We start from the raw sequence: 13333 nt of genomic DNA, 5'->3' as shown, positions 1-13333 counted from the left end.
GGCTCCGGGAAGGAGGCGGCAGCGGCGAGGCCCAGCTCCCTCCCTCCCCCCCCCCGTCGCCTGCCAGCCCGCTGGCTGGCTCCGAGGCGGCGGCGGCGGCGTTGCAGAGCGTCTCCTGCGCATGCACAGGAGACACTCTTGCACTTTCGGGGGGATTTAAACATCCCCCCGAAATTTTTAAAAACTTTTTGTATTTTTGTGCACACGTGGGGACTGGCCCACGTGTGCACAAACCTCCCCCGGCCCCCCAGCTGCCCCCTCCGTGCTGATTTAAGTATCTGCACGGAGGGGGCAAGTTGGCTATTAGATATATAGATTAGTGTAATAATGTGCAAAAACTGTATATTTGCAACTACCAAACTCTAATGGTAACTTTTATTTAAAACATATCTGAGTATAGTTTGGGCTGTTGACAAATGAGCACTCTCTTAAATATTCACCATTGAACTGAAATTGATAAAGAACTCAGTTACAGAGCTTGGTACGAACAAATTTGTGAATCTCATGTCTCACATGAAGTGTATGGGTGAATGCCTATGATGTAGTTATTCCAGGTCATGGATTATTAATAAAGGTGCAGGTTTAAACAGATCCAAGTTGTTAATAGAAGCAAAATACAGCCAGTTCCACTGCGGGCCTGATAGAAACCCTCTGGGGGACTGATCCGGCCCCCAGGCCGCATGTTTGACACCCCTTCTCTAGTTCATGAGCCCTCAACCTTTTTGAATTTATGGGCACCTTTGGAATTCTGACCCAGGTTGGTGGGTGCAACCATCAAATGGCTGCCAGAGGAGACAGAGCCAACCAATAAATGATAAGGGAACGAGTTTATGCATAACATCTCAGACAAGGTAGCTTTTAAAACGAATATATTATTTTTCACTAGTACTGTTAGCCACTTAGGCTTTGTTTGTATATTCCATTGCATTTTAATGTATTTATTGTTTTAGTGTTTTAATGTTGTTAGCCACCTTGAGCCAACCCTGTGGCAAGGTGGGATAAAAATGGAAATAAAGAAATAATATTATGAAAGGAAATGTTGCCCAGTTTTAAAAAGAACACACCATTCTTGCATAACTAGTGACAACTGTTAGCAGGCAAGTCTTCCAACAAACTATTTCAGTGTTCCATAGCCATTTCTTTCCATTTAGTAAAGAGAAGTATGTATTTTATGTGGTTTGTAAATTCTTATGTAGATATTTTATTACAGAGGTATGGTAGGCTTTTCCTGTATTGTCACCATAAGTGAAAAAACCATGCATTTCATGTCCATATGACTTGAATTCACGTATTACTCGGTGTATATATTTATTGCGCAGAATCAAGTTGCTTACTAATTGCAGGGTTTTTTATGCAATTCTTCAAAGAGCACTTTCTCTATTGAAACAGATCAAATCAAACATTGTGATTTTTTCTTCTTTTTAATCAGCCCTTTGACTTTTTCTGCACTATTCCTTAGCTTGGAGTCAGTGAGTTTCATTCTTGAAGTTAGATTGTTAACCTCAGAATATTAATTGAGGGGGAAGGAAAAGCCAGAAAATGCAAGACTTTCAACATTGTCCAGGGGGCAGGATGTTGCACGAAAAATACAAGTCTAACGCTCGCTCGAATGTGTGTGTAATCAGTTGTATGCTTCTTTGTATCTAGGCCAGAATATTTTTCATTTCACTTGACAAACTGGATTAAATCTAGATATTGTTAAAGTGCTGTAACCAGAAAATCAGAGAACCTAACAAGGACTGTGTTAACAAATTACACTTGCCTATCTAGAAATATAAAAATGTGGTTGAAATTGGGGAAATCTCATTTTTGGGTCTTCAAGTCTCTTGTTTACCCACACGTTTTACTCTGAAATGAAAACCTTAGATGCTGGAATAAATGAACTTTCAATCCGCATATATTTCAAGCTCCCATCAGCTGCAGTAGTTCCAGATTAACGCAGTCAAGAGTCAGGTTATTTTTTATTTGTTGTTGTATGAAACAAAGATATCTCTTAGGATTTTCAAATTATTTAAGTTGAGAAAGAATATCCCAGGACATGCTTTGCTTCTAATTAACTTTAGTGGGCAAGTGTTTGAGAAGGAGGAGGTGGGGGAAAGTAGTTATACAGACTGAGAGAATAGTCATACAGTGGATTATACGGTTTGGATCATTTTCAGCTTAAAAATATCAATCATCTTCAAGTAGAGGGAAAATTCCTTAGAATTCCCTCAGGCCTGCACTCTTTTACAAGTCTCATTTGTTGTCATGCAGATTGTTGTGGGGTTGCATGCTGCTTGTGCCAGTGATGCTGTTGCGCTCCTCTCTCTAGGATCCACAGGGTCGGCATGTCAAGACTTATGAAGTGTCTCTGCGTGAGAAGGAGTTTAACAAGGGACCCTGGAAACAGGAGAATGTGGAGGCTGAAGCCTCTATGGTAATCGCAGGTTAGTTATTGCTCACACAAGACCCCTCATCAGCCACAGGAGCTAGGTAGATGTAAAAAAGCAGTCACTGTATTGTCTTATCATGCAGGCTGGTTGCCCTTCTCTCTCTGGGATGCTGCCTGTATCTTTTTTCTGCAGTGACATTGCAGCGTCTGCTGCTGTTTCTTCCGTCAGTGTCATTCACGTGGCAGCTTAGTGTCTTGTTTCCTGCTCTCTAGTTCTCCATGGGTGTTAGCTTGTGCTTTTTTTTCTAAGTAGCTGGCCATATATCTTTCTCCTGCTAGCTTATTGTTTAAATCTTAGTAAAATATTTCTAGAGGCTGATTAGTATTTGCCAGCTAGCAGCAGCTGTCTTTTGGTACAATCACCATGGGGTAGAATATCATGGATAAGCCCTGTGCAGTGTTTCCATGATCTGTGAGGAGACTGTTGATCTGTGTGAGGAGGGTCGGCCTTCGCCATTAAGTGTAAAACGGAGGGTTTTTTCAGTCTCTCCCTGCGGCCTGGTCTGTGGGGACAGGCTGGTCTGGGAGAGAGAAAGATCTCCACTGGGCTCAGCGTGAGTGCTAGGCAGGCTGTGGGCCTGGAAGTAGAAACAGGTAGCTGTGTTAGATTATGTTTATTTTGCCTTTCACATTGTTATACCCTTTTTAAGCACCTCGCCTTGTCTTTTTTTCCATACCCCAGTGTTGTTTTTAATAAAGCCTTTCTGTTTAATCATTTTCTCTGCCTGAGTTAATCACGCCTGTGTGTTCTTGGCTGTTAAAGGGGCATTTTGTATGGGCTTGAGAGGGTACCCTGGGCCTTCTCAAAAGGGACCATAAGTCCAGGGTGGTGGCGGCAGAAAGCGGAGAGCCCCTGGGGTCATGACAAATGTCAAGACCCTTTTTGCTGTACTCCTACTATGGAGTCATTCTGCTTCAGCTTCTGGGATATAGTATGTATGTAGCCGTCTGCTCAAAGGAATGGTAAGGAGTTTTTTTACAGGTAATGTTCTTATGAAGCAGTCTACTTGCTTCTTGTGCAGCTTTTCAGACAGCCACATAAGAGGGTTTCACTCACCCATGTTGCCGCTTCTTCGTTTAAATCTGGCTCCAGGATGCTGCACATTTGACAAGGGCTGCTGAGTTTTTAAGTTAAAAGTGGGAGAAAAGAACTGAGCTATGTGTATAACTAAGTCAGTAATGCTCTGTGTCAGGCAAAGAGCAGCACCAAGCCAGCTATGTCCATGGCTGGGGTTTTCCTTTTAGCCTTAGTACATCTACAAGAATGCTGCATTTACACACTGCACATTGTATCCTGCCCTGTCTTTATAAGAAGACAGAGTCCCTGTGTGCCTGATGGGAGTGTATTAGAAAGAGAGGTTGAAATCCCAGAAGAGCATGTTGACCAGTGTCTTAAGGCTGGGATTCAGTTCTCTGATAGCTTTGGGAGAGCCCTACAATCTATGCAATTTATTTTTTCCTGGCCTTTTAAAAATCTGGGGTATTGACTCCTATCGAAAAGAAATTTCTGCTGCAGAATAAGATTGTGTTACAAACAGAATGGGAAATTAAAGTTTTACTTGTTTCTCCTAATTAAGGATTAAGAGGCAATATCATTATGTAGTTTGATATATGATAATATTCACTTTTAAGAATTCCTTTAGTTTGTTTTACTTTTCTAAGTCATTGGTGCACATTTACTCTACTTAAAAGCTGCTTCATTTCTCGGAAAAGGCTGGCTTTGTTTTTTTGTGTGTGTGTAAAGACTCAAGTGAGATTAGCTGGTAGTTAGGCTGGAGTTTAATTAAATATACAAACTACTCAGAGATGGCAACATCTGCACAAAACCTGTGGGGGCGGGTATTGATGCTTTGTGTGCATGTGTGCATTCTGGAATGAGTTAAGTATTCAGTTCATTTCATGACAGTGCTTTATACTTGGTCTTGCATTTTCTTTCAAAATCATTCTTACAGTACCTGAGCCATTTGGCGGAGCGATCATCATAGGACAAGAATCCATCACCTATCACAATGGGGATAAATACCTGGCTATAGCACCACCCATCATCAAGGTACAAGCATGTTTTTCTCCTAAAAGTGGGAATGTCATCCACTATGTGATTTAAGACAATACTTTTTCTGATACTTCTATCAGTTTTGGAAAATGCCCCTATGGCGATCTCGCCCTCTTCCCTCCCCCACTCACAGGATTTTCCCTTTGTTTCTTCTTTATTTCTTGCTAAGCGACCAATAGTTGGTCTATGACTGTCTCACCCTGTCACATGATTATATATTTTGATGCTGGCCCACCCCAGCGACTTGAGGGAAGAGACAAAATCACCGTTTTATAGTCTACTCCTGTAACGGAACACAAGAGTCTTTTGAATGTTCAAAATAAACAAAATATTTTATTTAACTTGGAGGGGGAAAGGTTAGGTGGAATCACAGGTGGGATGTATGAGGTAAACCGATAAATACTGAGGTAACTTTGTAATCACACTAAATCCAGATAATACATTCCTAACAAGTAAGTGTTTTTGCTTTTTAACTAGGTATTTGAAACTTTGAGGAGAGAGACTTTCTTTTCAGTATCTGCTTAAACCCTCAAGCATAGGTTCCTGAGTTTGACTGACTCTTAAGTTCTAGAAAGTAGGAACATACAACAAAGTTCCCAAAATCCTTCTATATACACAGACCAGGGATCACTCCTCTTTTAAGAGTTATCTCCCTTTTCCCTGGGTAAGGATTACTTCTCTTGACTAGAAGCTCTGCTCCTTTTTGGCTTGAATTGGGATCCACTGTGATCCACTCACTCTTTCAGTCTCTTTCCCAGTCCTCCACACTTGCATCAACGTCAGCAGAAGAGTCCTTATGCCGAAAAGGAGGAAGGGTACATACAGACACTGACAGAATCCAACCCAGGGTCTTTTATTGTCAGTTCGTAATGAAATGTGTTTTCGGCCTCCTTTAAGCTCTCTAATGAATTTTGGGTCCTGGTACCCCATTTCCTGGGTAAAGATAGGTCACTAGCACTTTATGAGATTCTTGTTTTATTGTTATTGCATTTTAAATTGTTTTTATGTGAATGGTCATTTATAGACCAATTATGTAAGCTGCCCTGAGCCCGCTTGTGGGGAGGGTGGGGTATAAATAAAATAAATAAAATAAATAAATAAAATAAAGCTTTCAGAAAACTCAGTTCAATGTAATTGTTCATTTTGCTTCTTAAAAAGAGTTGCGAATAACCCCTTTTCTGTGAAATAGCAAAGTACAATCGTATGTCATAACCGGGTTGATCCAAATGGGTCTCGTTACCTTCTGGGTGACATGGAAGGCCGCCTCTTCATGCTGCTGTTGGAAAAAGAGGAGCTGATGGACGGTGGCGTCAGTCTGAAGGACTTGCGTGTGGAACTGCTTGGAGAGGTATTCCTTCTCTCTGGGAGGCATGTGCTGGTGACACTCACTGGAAAGGGCAGTTGGGAAGCTGAGGGCATGGAAATGGTGGGGGAAGAGGGTCCTGCAGAGGCTGGAATAGGTCAAGTCCTTCCCTCCATAGATTTCACTGCTTATCCTTAGCACTTGGGTTGGATTAAGAGAGCCAAGCACTGTAATGTTTAGAAAATTTTGTTATTTAGAAAATTGTCTTGGGAGAGTGCAAAAAAAACAAACAACCCAACAGATTCTGACTTGGTTCTTTTGCCATATTAAAAGCTGTAATCAGCTTTACTATCATAGTTAAAGCAAGTTATATTAGGAAATCAATCTGATAGATACTGCTGTTGGTTTCAGTGGAACGCGTTGTGGCAAAACCTTTCCTCTTTCACATCTCAGAAGGGGGGTTTCCTTCCATCAGTACTCCAATAGAAGAACCCCTGCCTTATTTTAGAAGGTTCTCACCTCAGCCGACTACCACCTACCACTGTACATAGTCTGTCCCTGGTGGGGTCCTGGACAGTGTCATGCCTCTTCCCCAGGGGACTGTCCAGTCTCTCCTCTTTGGACCTCATTTGTAGGTACTTCAGGCTGTTTAGGTGTCCTGAGGGGTGCCCTCATATTTTCAGGATTACTCTCCCTTCTATGTACTCGAGTTCTTTTTTCAGATAAATTTATCCCCTTCCTTCTTTATATATGAATGGGAGGTTGCTTGTTTTTCTTGCTATTGAGGCTAATAGTCGCCTTGGGGGAGGATTTGGATTATGGAAACAGCAGGCTTGCATGTGCTTTCATGCTTTTGTATGAAATCTGAGACATCAGTGTGCCAGTGTCAGAAATTGATCTTTGTCATAGAGAACATATCTTGCATCTTATCTTGCTTGGCTTTCATTTTTTAAAGTTTGTTTTATTTTTAATGTATTTGAAACATTTATATTGTGCTGTTCTGTAAATGAGCTTGGAAAAGTGCATTAGCCTCACATTAATCCTGGAGATAGGTTAGGCCAAGTGAGAAGAGCTTGCCCCAGGCTGCCCATTGGGTGTTTTTGCAATCAAGTGAAGTCTTGAACTTGAGTTTTCCTTTCCCAGGTCAAGTTCCTAGTTGCTTTCCTGCACTGACATAAGACTTGGGTATTTATCTTTCTGTGCTTTATCCACATCTAGACATCCATTGCAGAATGCCTGACTTACCTAGACAATGGTGTTGTGTTCGTTGGCTCTCGGCTTGGTGACTCCCAGCTTGTAAAGGTAAAGAGCAGTCTGCAGTGCACTCATTAATGCTGAAGCCCAAGACTGTTTGCAAATCTGTTTTCTGCAAGCAGGTATTTTTTTTAATGGAGAAGGTCTGAAGTATTTCTGCTCATCTACTGAGTTCTTAATACTTTCCTTGGTATTTCTGGCAGCCTTCTCTGTTTGATATTTTCTGTGTTGTCTGTAATTTTTCTTCAGATGCTTATTCTTATTATGTACATTTATAGCTCAACGTGGACAGTAATGAACAAGGCTCATATGTGGTGGCCATGGAAACCTTCACCAACCTCGGCCCCATCGTGGACATGTGCGTGGTAGATCTTGAGAGGCAGGGTCAAGGGCAGGTAGGCTTGGCTCTTCCTTCCTTATTCATGAAATGTATTTTACGTGCTTTTAGTTTTTATAGTACTGTATTTTTATAGTGCCTTTACTCCAAAGAGTGGTTGTATGGCTCTCCTCCACAACAGCCCTATGAGGCAGTTTAGGCTGAGATGGCGGCTGGCTCATCGTCATCCAGTGAGCTTCAATGGCTGGTTGGGGATCTGTGCCCAGCCTCCCCATTTACGTGTAGCACTCTGGTTGTGTTACTCCTCTAGAGGGGTGTGGGGGAAAGTGGGGAAGGGGTTTCAGAGAACTTTGGGTTGGAGAAAGGCTTTTTGTTCTACTGAACTCTGCCCTTGTGTTTGACTAATGGACCTTCTTTGGAAAGATCTTGCTTTCCCACAGGGTTGGGAGAATGGGGTTGTAGGATGTCATTTCCCTCAAGCATTTTATTCTGCCACCTCTCTCTGAAAGTGTATGGAAAGCACGCCACATCCTCAAGGACATCATTAGATTAATGTAATGTTATCCCCCCTTTTTTTAATTATAAATTTACAAAAAATACAGTAATTAATAGTGTAAAAATCTGATACATAATCCAAAATTCAATTCACCACAGCTATACATAGTTTCTTCTATTAGGCAATATTCTTTTTAGTCCAAGATACTGAAATCTTGTTTTGGCAGATATTCCCAGTCTGGGCGCAAAATATTTCTAGATATCTGTTACCCTCTTGAAGAGATTGTTAATAGTTGTTTGCACTTTCCACAGCTGGTTACATGCTCTGGTGCCTATAAAGAGGGCTCTCTGAGGATCATCCGGAATGGGATTGGAATTCATGAACATGCCAGCATTGATCTTCCAGGGATTAAAGGTCTGTCAACCATATACGAAGGATTTTTTAAATCACTGTCCTCAGTGACATTAATGTATCCTGAGAACAGTTTAGGTTTCAATCTACTTGCTAAGATTGTCTCATGAAATGTTGTGCTTAAGCTTTTTCCACATTAAAACAAGATTTTAGTCCTCATGCTTGTACAGAAAACTGCAGTGTTAGGTAAAGATTTAGAAATCAGTGGAAGTTGTGCAAGTTTTCCCTAGTTAGGAATTCACAGTGTTTCAAAATAGACTAAAAAACTAGGGAGCTGGTACAAGTATGGATAAACACAAGATTTCAACTTTGATTTCCCCCCCACCCCCCAGTTCTGCCAGCCTTTACAGCCAATTTGTTATTCCCATTGCTATGTTTTCCTCTTCTTCTTTTTTGCCTTCCATCATTGTGTTCTTTACTCAACTAAAGTTATATGAAAATTCAACTCTTGGAATCAGAATAAATTAAGAAGAGCATCTGCACGGAAAAATATTTATTTGTGTAACTTATTCTGTGAATCTGAGAATTTTTAACACAGAGTGCATTCTGTAAAGGGCTGCAGAAACAAAAGGGATGGGGCAATTGGTTAGTATTTTTGATGGATGCTTTAGAGATCTTGTCTTTTGGGGATGTTTGTTTCAAAGACACTCTGGTAGTTCTTAAATTTTTGGTTGGGTTTTTTTTTTTTCTATACAGGATTGTGGCCTCTGCGATCAGATTCCCACCGTGAAACTGATAACACTTTAGTGCTGTCCTTTGTGGGCCAAACCAGGTAGGAAGACAGTTGTCAGATTGAATGTGGTTTTGAGAACCAGGATGCATTATTTGCTAGGATGACTGACAGGATCTTCCTGTATTTTGCAGGGTTCTGATGTTGAATGGGGAGGAAGTGGAAGAAACTGAATTGACAGGATTTGTGGATGATCAACAAACTTTCTTTTGTGGCAATGTGGCCCATCAGCAATTAATCCAGGTAATGAATGAGTCTTGAGTAAAAGGGAACTTGTAGAGCACAGTGCTCCACCAAGACCAAAGTACAGCAAGTCTGGCATGTATAGACAGCAGTTCAATGAACAAGTTGCCTTTGAGTGAGGAAGAAGTACCAACTTGTGTTCTCTCTCTAGATCACATCAGCCTCAGTGCGCCTCGTCAGTCAGGAGCCCAAGGCCCTTGTAAGTGAGTGGAAAGAACCCAACGGGAAGAACATCAGTGTGGCTTCCTGTAACAGCTGTCAAGTAGTGGTGGCTGTGGGGAGAGTGCTCTACTATCTAGAGATCCACCCTCGGGAACTGAAGCAGATAAGGTGAGTGAGCCCCATACTGTGGGACACCTTGTGGCAAGTCACGTGGCTCTCTATAATACTGACATGTTTCCTTTTCGTCAGCTGCACAGAGATGGAGCATGAGGTGGCCTGCCTGGACATCACTCCTTTGGGAGACACCAGTGGCATGTCCCCTCTGTGTGCCATTGGCCTCTGGACTGACATCTCAGCGCGCATTCTTAAGCTGCCCTCATTTGACCTGCTGCACAAGGAGATGTTAGGAGGAGGTACGCTTGCTTATGTTCTGTGTTGGGAAGGCTGAATAGTGTTAGGAGTGATGCTGACTGATTTTCCTCCCCCTCTCTGCAGAGATTATCCCACGTTCCATTCTGATGACCACCTTTGAGAGTAGCCATTACCTTCTGTGTGCCCTGGGGGATGGGGCACTCTTCTACTTTGGACTGAACATTGAGACAGGTAAGCTCTAGTTTCCTTTTTTCCTCCATACTGAGCTTGCTGAGAATAAATAAGCATTTGGACATTTCTAAAAGTTTGATAGGTCCAAAGAAAATCAGGATCCATTGATCTTCAATCTAATCAAGAGTTCTATGTAGAGAGGCAGTTTGGGGTAGCTCTTGAACAAGGAGGAGTTTTGGGGGGGTTTTCCACCAGGGAGTGAACCAGTATGGCAATCATGTTTTTCATCTGTATTCAGGTGGTACAAAAGCATTGGTCACTCTCCAACTAATTCCTGTGCCTGCTTTTTCTTGTTGGCTTGTGAATGAGATCAGTAAACAGTCTGTGGGAAAGCAGTCCATAGTTCTCTGGCTCCCTGTGGTGGTAGGAGTGCGTGCGTGCCCAGTGTGCGTGCCCAGTGTGTGTGCATGCGTGCCCAGTGATGAGTGAACCAGGCAACATCTGAATGTCTGGGGTAAGAGTAACTTAGAGTATGGAGTGACTGATGTTTGTGTGGGGATTTTTCCCCCCACATCCTCCAGAAGCTGATTTGAGTGAATTAATTCAGGAGGAGTAGAGTGCGATCATGCAAAGTCAGAGTCCCTGTAATAGTCCTGTCTGTCCTGTGCATAATCTAACAAGAAGGTAAAACCTTACTGTCTGCTTGCAAAAGATAAATAAAATCACTTAAAAGTACAGTAATACATTCTTCTTGTCCAAAAACCTATGTTAAATTAATCATTTTTCTGTAAAACCTGTTTTACATTGAAATCCACTGGAGGGCACTGTGAGTACATGAGACTCTGGCTTATCTCCAGGTTGTTTTACTTGTTTCTGTCACTGCGGCTGTGTCACTCAAAATCCAAACATACTATTGTTTTTTGGACAATGACTCCTGTAGCACATCTTCAGAAATAGATGTCCACTCAGGAAAAATCTGTTCCGTAGGATCCCATTTTATTCCAAGATGGAGGCCCTAATCCAGGCTAGCCTGGAAGTATTCATGATCTGATCAACAGTGGTAACCTCTAATGCCTTTACTTTTCCACTCTAGGTTTGCTGAGTGATCGTAAGAAAGTGACTCTGGGAACCCAGCCCACTGTTCTTAGGACATTCCGTTCCCTTTCCACCACCAATGTGTTTGCTTGCTCTGACCGCCCAACTGTGATTTACAGCAGCAATCACAAGCTAGTCTTCTCTAACGTTAATCTTAAGGAGGTGAACTACATGTGTCCTCTCAACTCAGATGGGTATCCTGACAGGTGAGTGTATTTTGTTGCTCCTCTTTCATTGTCTTACTGTTGGTAGAGCATAGAACTTTCCTTCCCACCCTGCTTCATCTTCCTTTATATTTAGGAGCTGCAGTTTTCTTGTGAAATGGCATGGCTGGGGACACTCATTGTAACTTCTAGAAGGGTAAAGGTTTCCCTTGATCGAAAGCCAGTCGAATCCGACTCTAGGGTTGCGGTGCTCATCTCCGTTTCAAAGCCGAAGAGCCAGCGCTGTCCGAAGACGTTTCCGTGGTCATGTGGCCTGCATGACTAAACACCAAGGCGCACGGAACGCTGTTACCTTCCCACCGAAGTGGTTCCTATTTATCTACTTGCAATTTCTTGCTTTCGAACTGCTAGGTTGGCAGGAGCTGGAACCAGAGACGGGAGCGCACTCCGTCATGCGACACACTCAGGTCTCGAACTGCTGAACTACCGACCGTCCGGCCTGCAGTTCAGCGTCTTAACCACTTGAGCCACTGCAGCTCCAACTTCTGGAAATGGACCTTTAAATAGGCAGTCTGTTCAGTGCATGGACTCACATGAATAAGCACTTTATTTACAAAGCCAGTTTCAAAACAATAGCAGCAAAACAGCCTTCGAGGGACAAACTCTATATCACTGGGTTCTCTCCCTGTCTCCTCTTCCTTTTGCTGTTCCTAGCAGTCTTTTCCAGTTCCTCTGATAGGTTGGTTCTGTTCTGTGTTGAAGGGATTCTGAGGGGAGAGATCCCCACACAGCCAGCCTAAAACTGCTATCACAAGCAGAACACATCCCTCATCTCTTCCTACTACATTCCTTCCTCCTGAAGAAGCAAAATTATTCAGAAACTATCAATCCCCATTCTGCTCTGCCTTTTTAGGCTGTAATATCCTACAATCTATATATCTAATAGCCAAGTTGCCCCCGGAGTGCGGATCGCTAAATCAGCGCTCCGGGGGCACTTGGGGGGGAGGGGGAGGTTTGTGCACACGTGGGCCAGTCCCCACATGTGCACAAAAATCGAAAAAGCCCCAAAAAATATCGGGGGGATATTTAAATCCCCCCAAAACTGACAGAGCGTTTCCTGCGCATGCGCAGGAACAGCAGGCCTCGCCGCCGCAGCCACGAAGTCGCCTGGGCCGAGGGCGGACGAGGCCGGGTGGATGAGGGAGGGGGGAACAGCAGGCCTCGCCACCACAGCCACGAAGTCGCCCGGGCCGAGGGCGGATGAGGCTGGGCGGACGAGGGCAGGCAGATGAGGGTGGGCGAGGGATGGGGGAGCAGCCGGCCTCACCGGCGTCGGCGCCGCCTCGGAGCCAGCCAGCCGTCCGGGCCGGGGCGAGGGCAACTGCGGCGGCTGCGAGCCCTGGGCGGCAGCAAAACGCTGGCCCTCGCTGGGGGGGGGAAGGAGCAGGGGGGGGGTGGAGGACATGGAGGAACCGGCGGGATGGCGGGGGAGAGCTTACCTGCTCCTGCTGGTTCCTCCAGCTGGCGAGTTTGAAGCTCCCCCGCCCCCCCCTGCGAGTTCCGCGGGTCTTTTTTCTTGTTTAACCCTAAACTCAGTAAAGCTGAAGTGCAAGAGTATCTTGAGTGATCCTGTGGCACTCTGTGTACCTCTACGGTAACAGATGATGGCCCGCCACAAGGATAAAATAGAGCCGCCATCATTTCAGGTATTTAATTCCACTGTGAGATGGATTGGTCAGAAATTTTTTTTCCTCTTAAAGAGCAGGAGGAATATGATATGGGGAACAGTTGCATGTGCATGAGATGAAAGACCATTTAGACTGGCAGTGAGAAGGTCCCTGGTAGAGTTAGTGATCCTCAGAGCAGGAACATTCTGTCAGGAGATGGCGAAGAAGTTAAAAAGGCGGCTTCTTCACAGTGAGAGAGGAGCTGAAGGGGGGCTGATGGGAGCAAATAACGGTGTCCTTAAGGCAAATCACACTCTTCACAGTAAGTGCCCTTCCTGTCACATGCAGTGTGTCAGTATCTGGGTTCTCTTCTACAACCATACGCAGAAATATCTTCCACCCCCGGTGTTGTAATATCTGTATGCAGCTTTTTATCTGTCTCTG

General features: G+C 43.7%; 1 protein-coding gene across 1 annotated transcript in view; it reads left to right on the top strand.

Moving 5' to 3' along the window:
• The window catches only part of DDB1 (damage-specific DNA binding protein 1), a 35450-nt gene that overhangs the window by 6624 nt on the left and 15493 nt on the right, over window positions 1–13333 (top strand). Inside the window, exons 4-15 of the mRNA XM_015423048.1 lie at window positions 2312–2426; window positions 4384–4481; window positions 5674–5832; window positions 7006–7089; window positions 7320–7436; window positions 8186–8288; window positions 8982–9057; window positions 9150–9258; window positions 9410–9588; window positions 9670–9833; window positions 9916–10023; window positions 11057–11264. Coding sequence (XP_015278534.1) covers window positions 2312–2426; window positions 4384–4481; window positions 5674–5832; window positions 7006–7089; window positions 7320–7436; window positions 8186–8288; window positions 8982–9057; window positions 9150–9258; window positions 9410–9588; window positions 9670–9833; window positions 9916–10023; window positions 11057–11264 — 1520 coding nt within the window. The remainder of the gene's footprint in view (window positions 1–2311; window positions 2427–4383; window positions 4482–5673; window positions 5833–7005; window positions 7090–7319; window positions 7437–8185; window positions 8289–8981; window positions 9058–9149; window positions 9259–9409; window positions 9589–9669; window positions 9834–9915; window positions 10024–11056; window positions 11265–13333) is intronic.

The sequence above is a fragment of the Gekko japonicus genome, unplaced genomic scaffold (assembly GCF_001447785.1).
Source record: "Gekko japonicus isolate JY-2015 unplaced genomic scaffold, Gekko_japonicus_V1.1 scaffold253, whole genome shotgun sequence".
Classification (NCBI taxonomy): Eukaryota; Metazoa; Chordata; class Lepidosauria; order Squamata; family Gekkonidae; genus Gekko; species Gekko japonicus.
The sequence above is the reverse complement of the archived record's forward strand: the minus strand, read 5'-3'. Positions and strand labels throughout refer to the sequence as shown.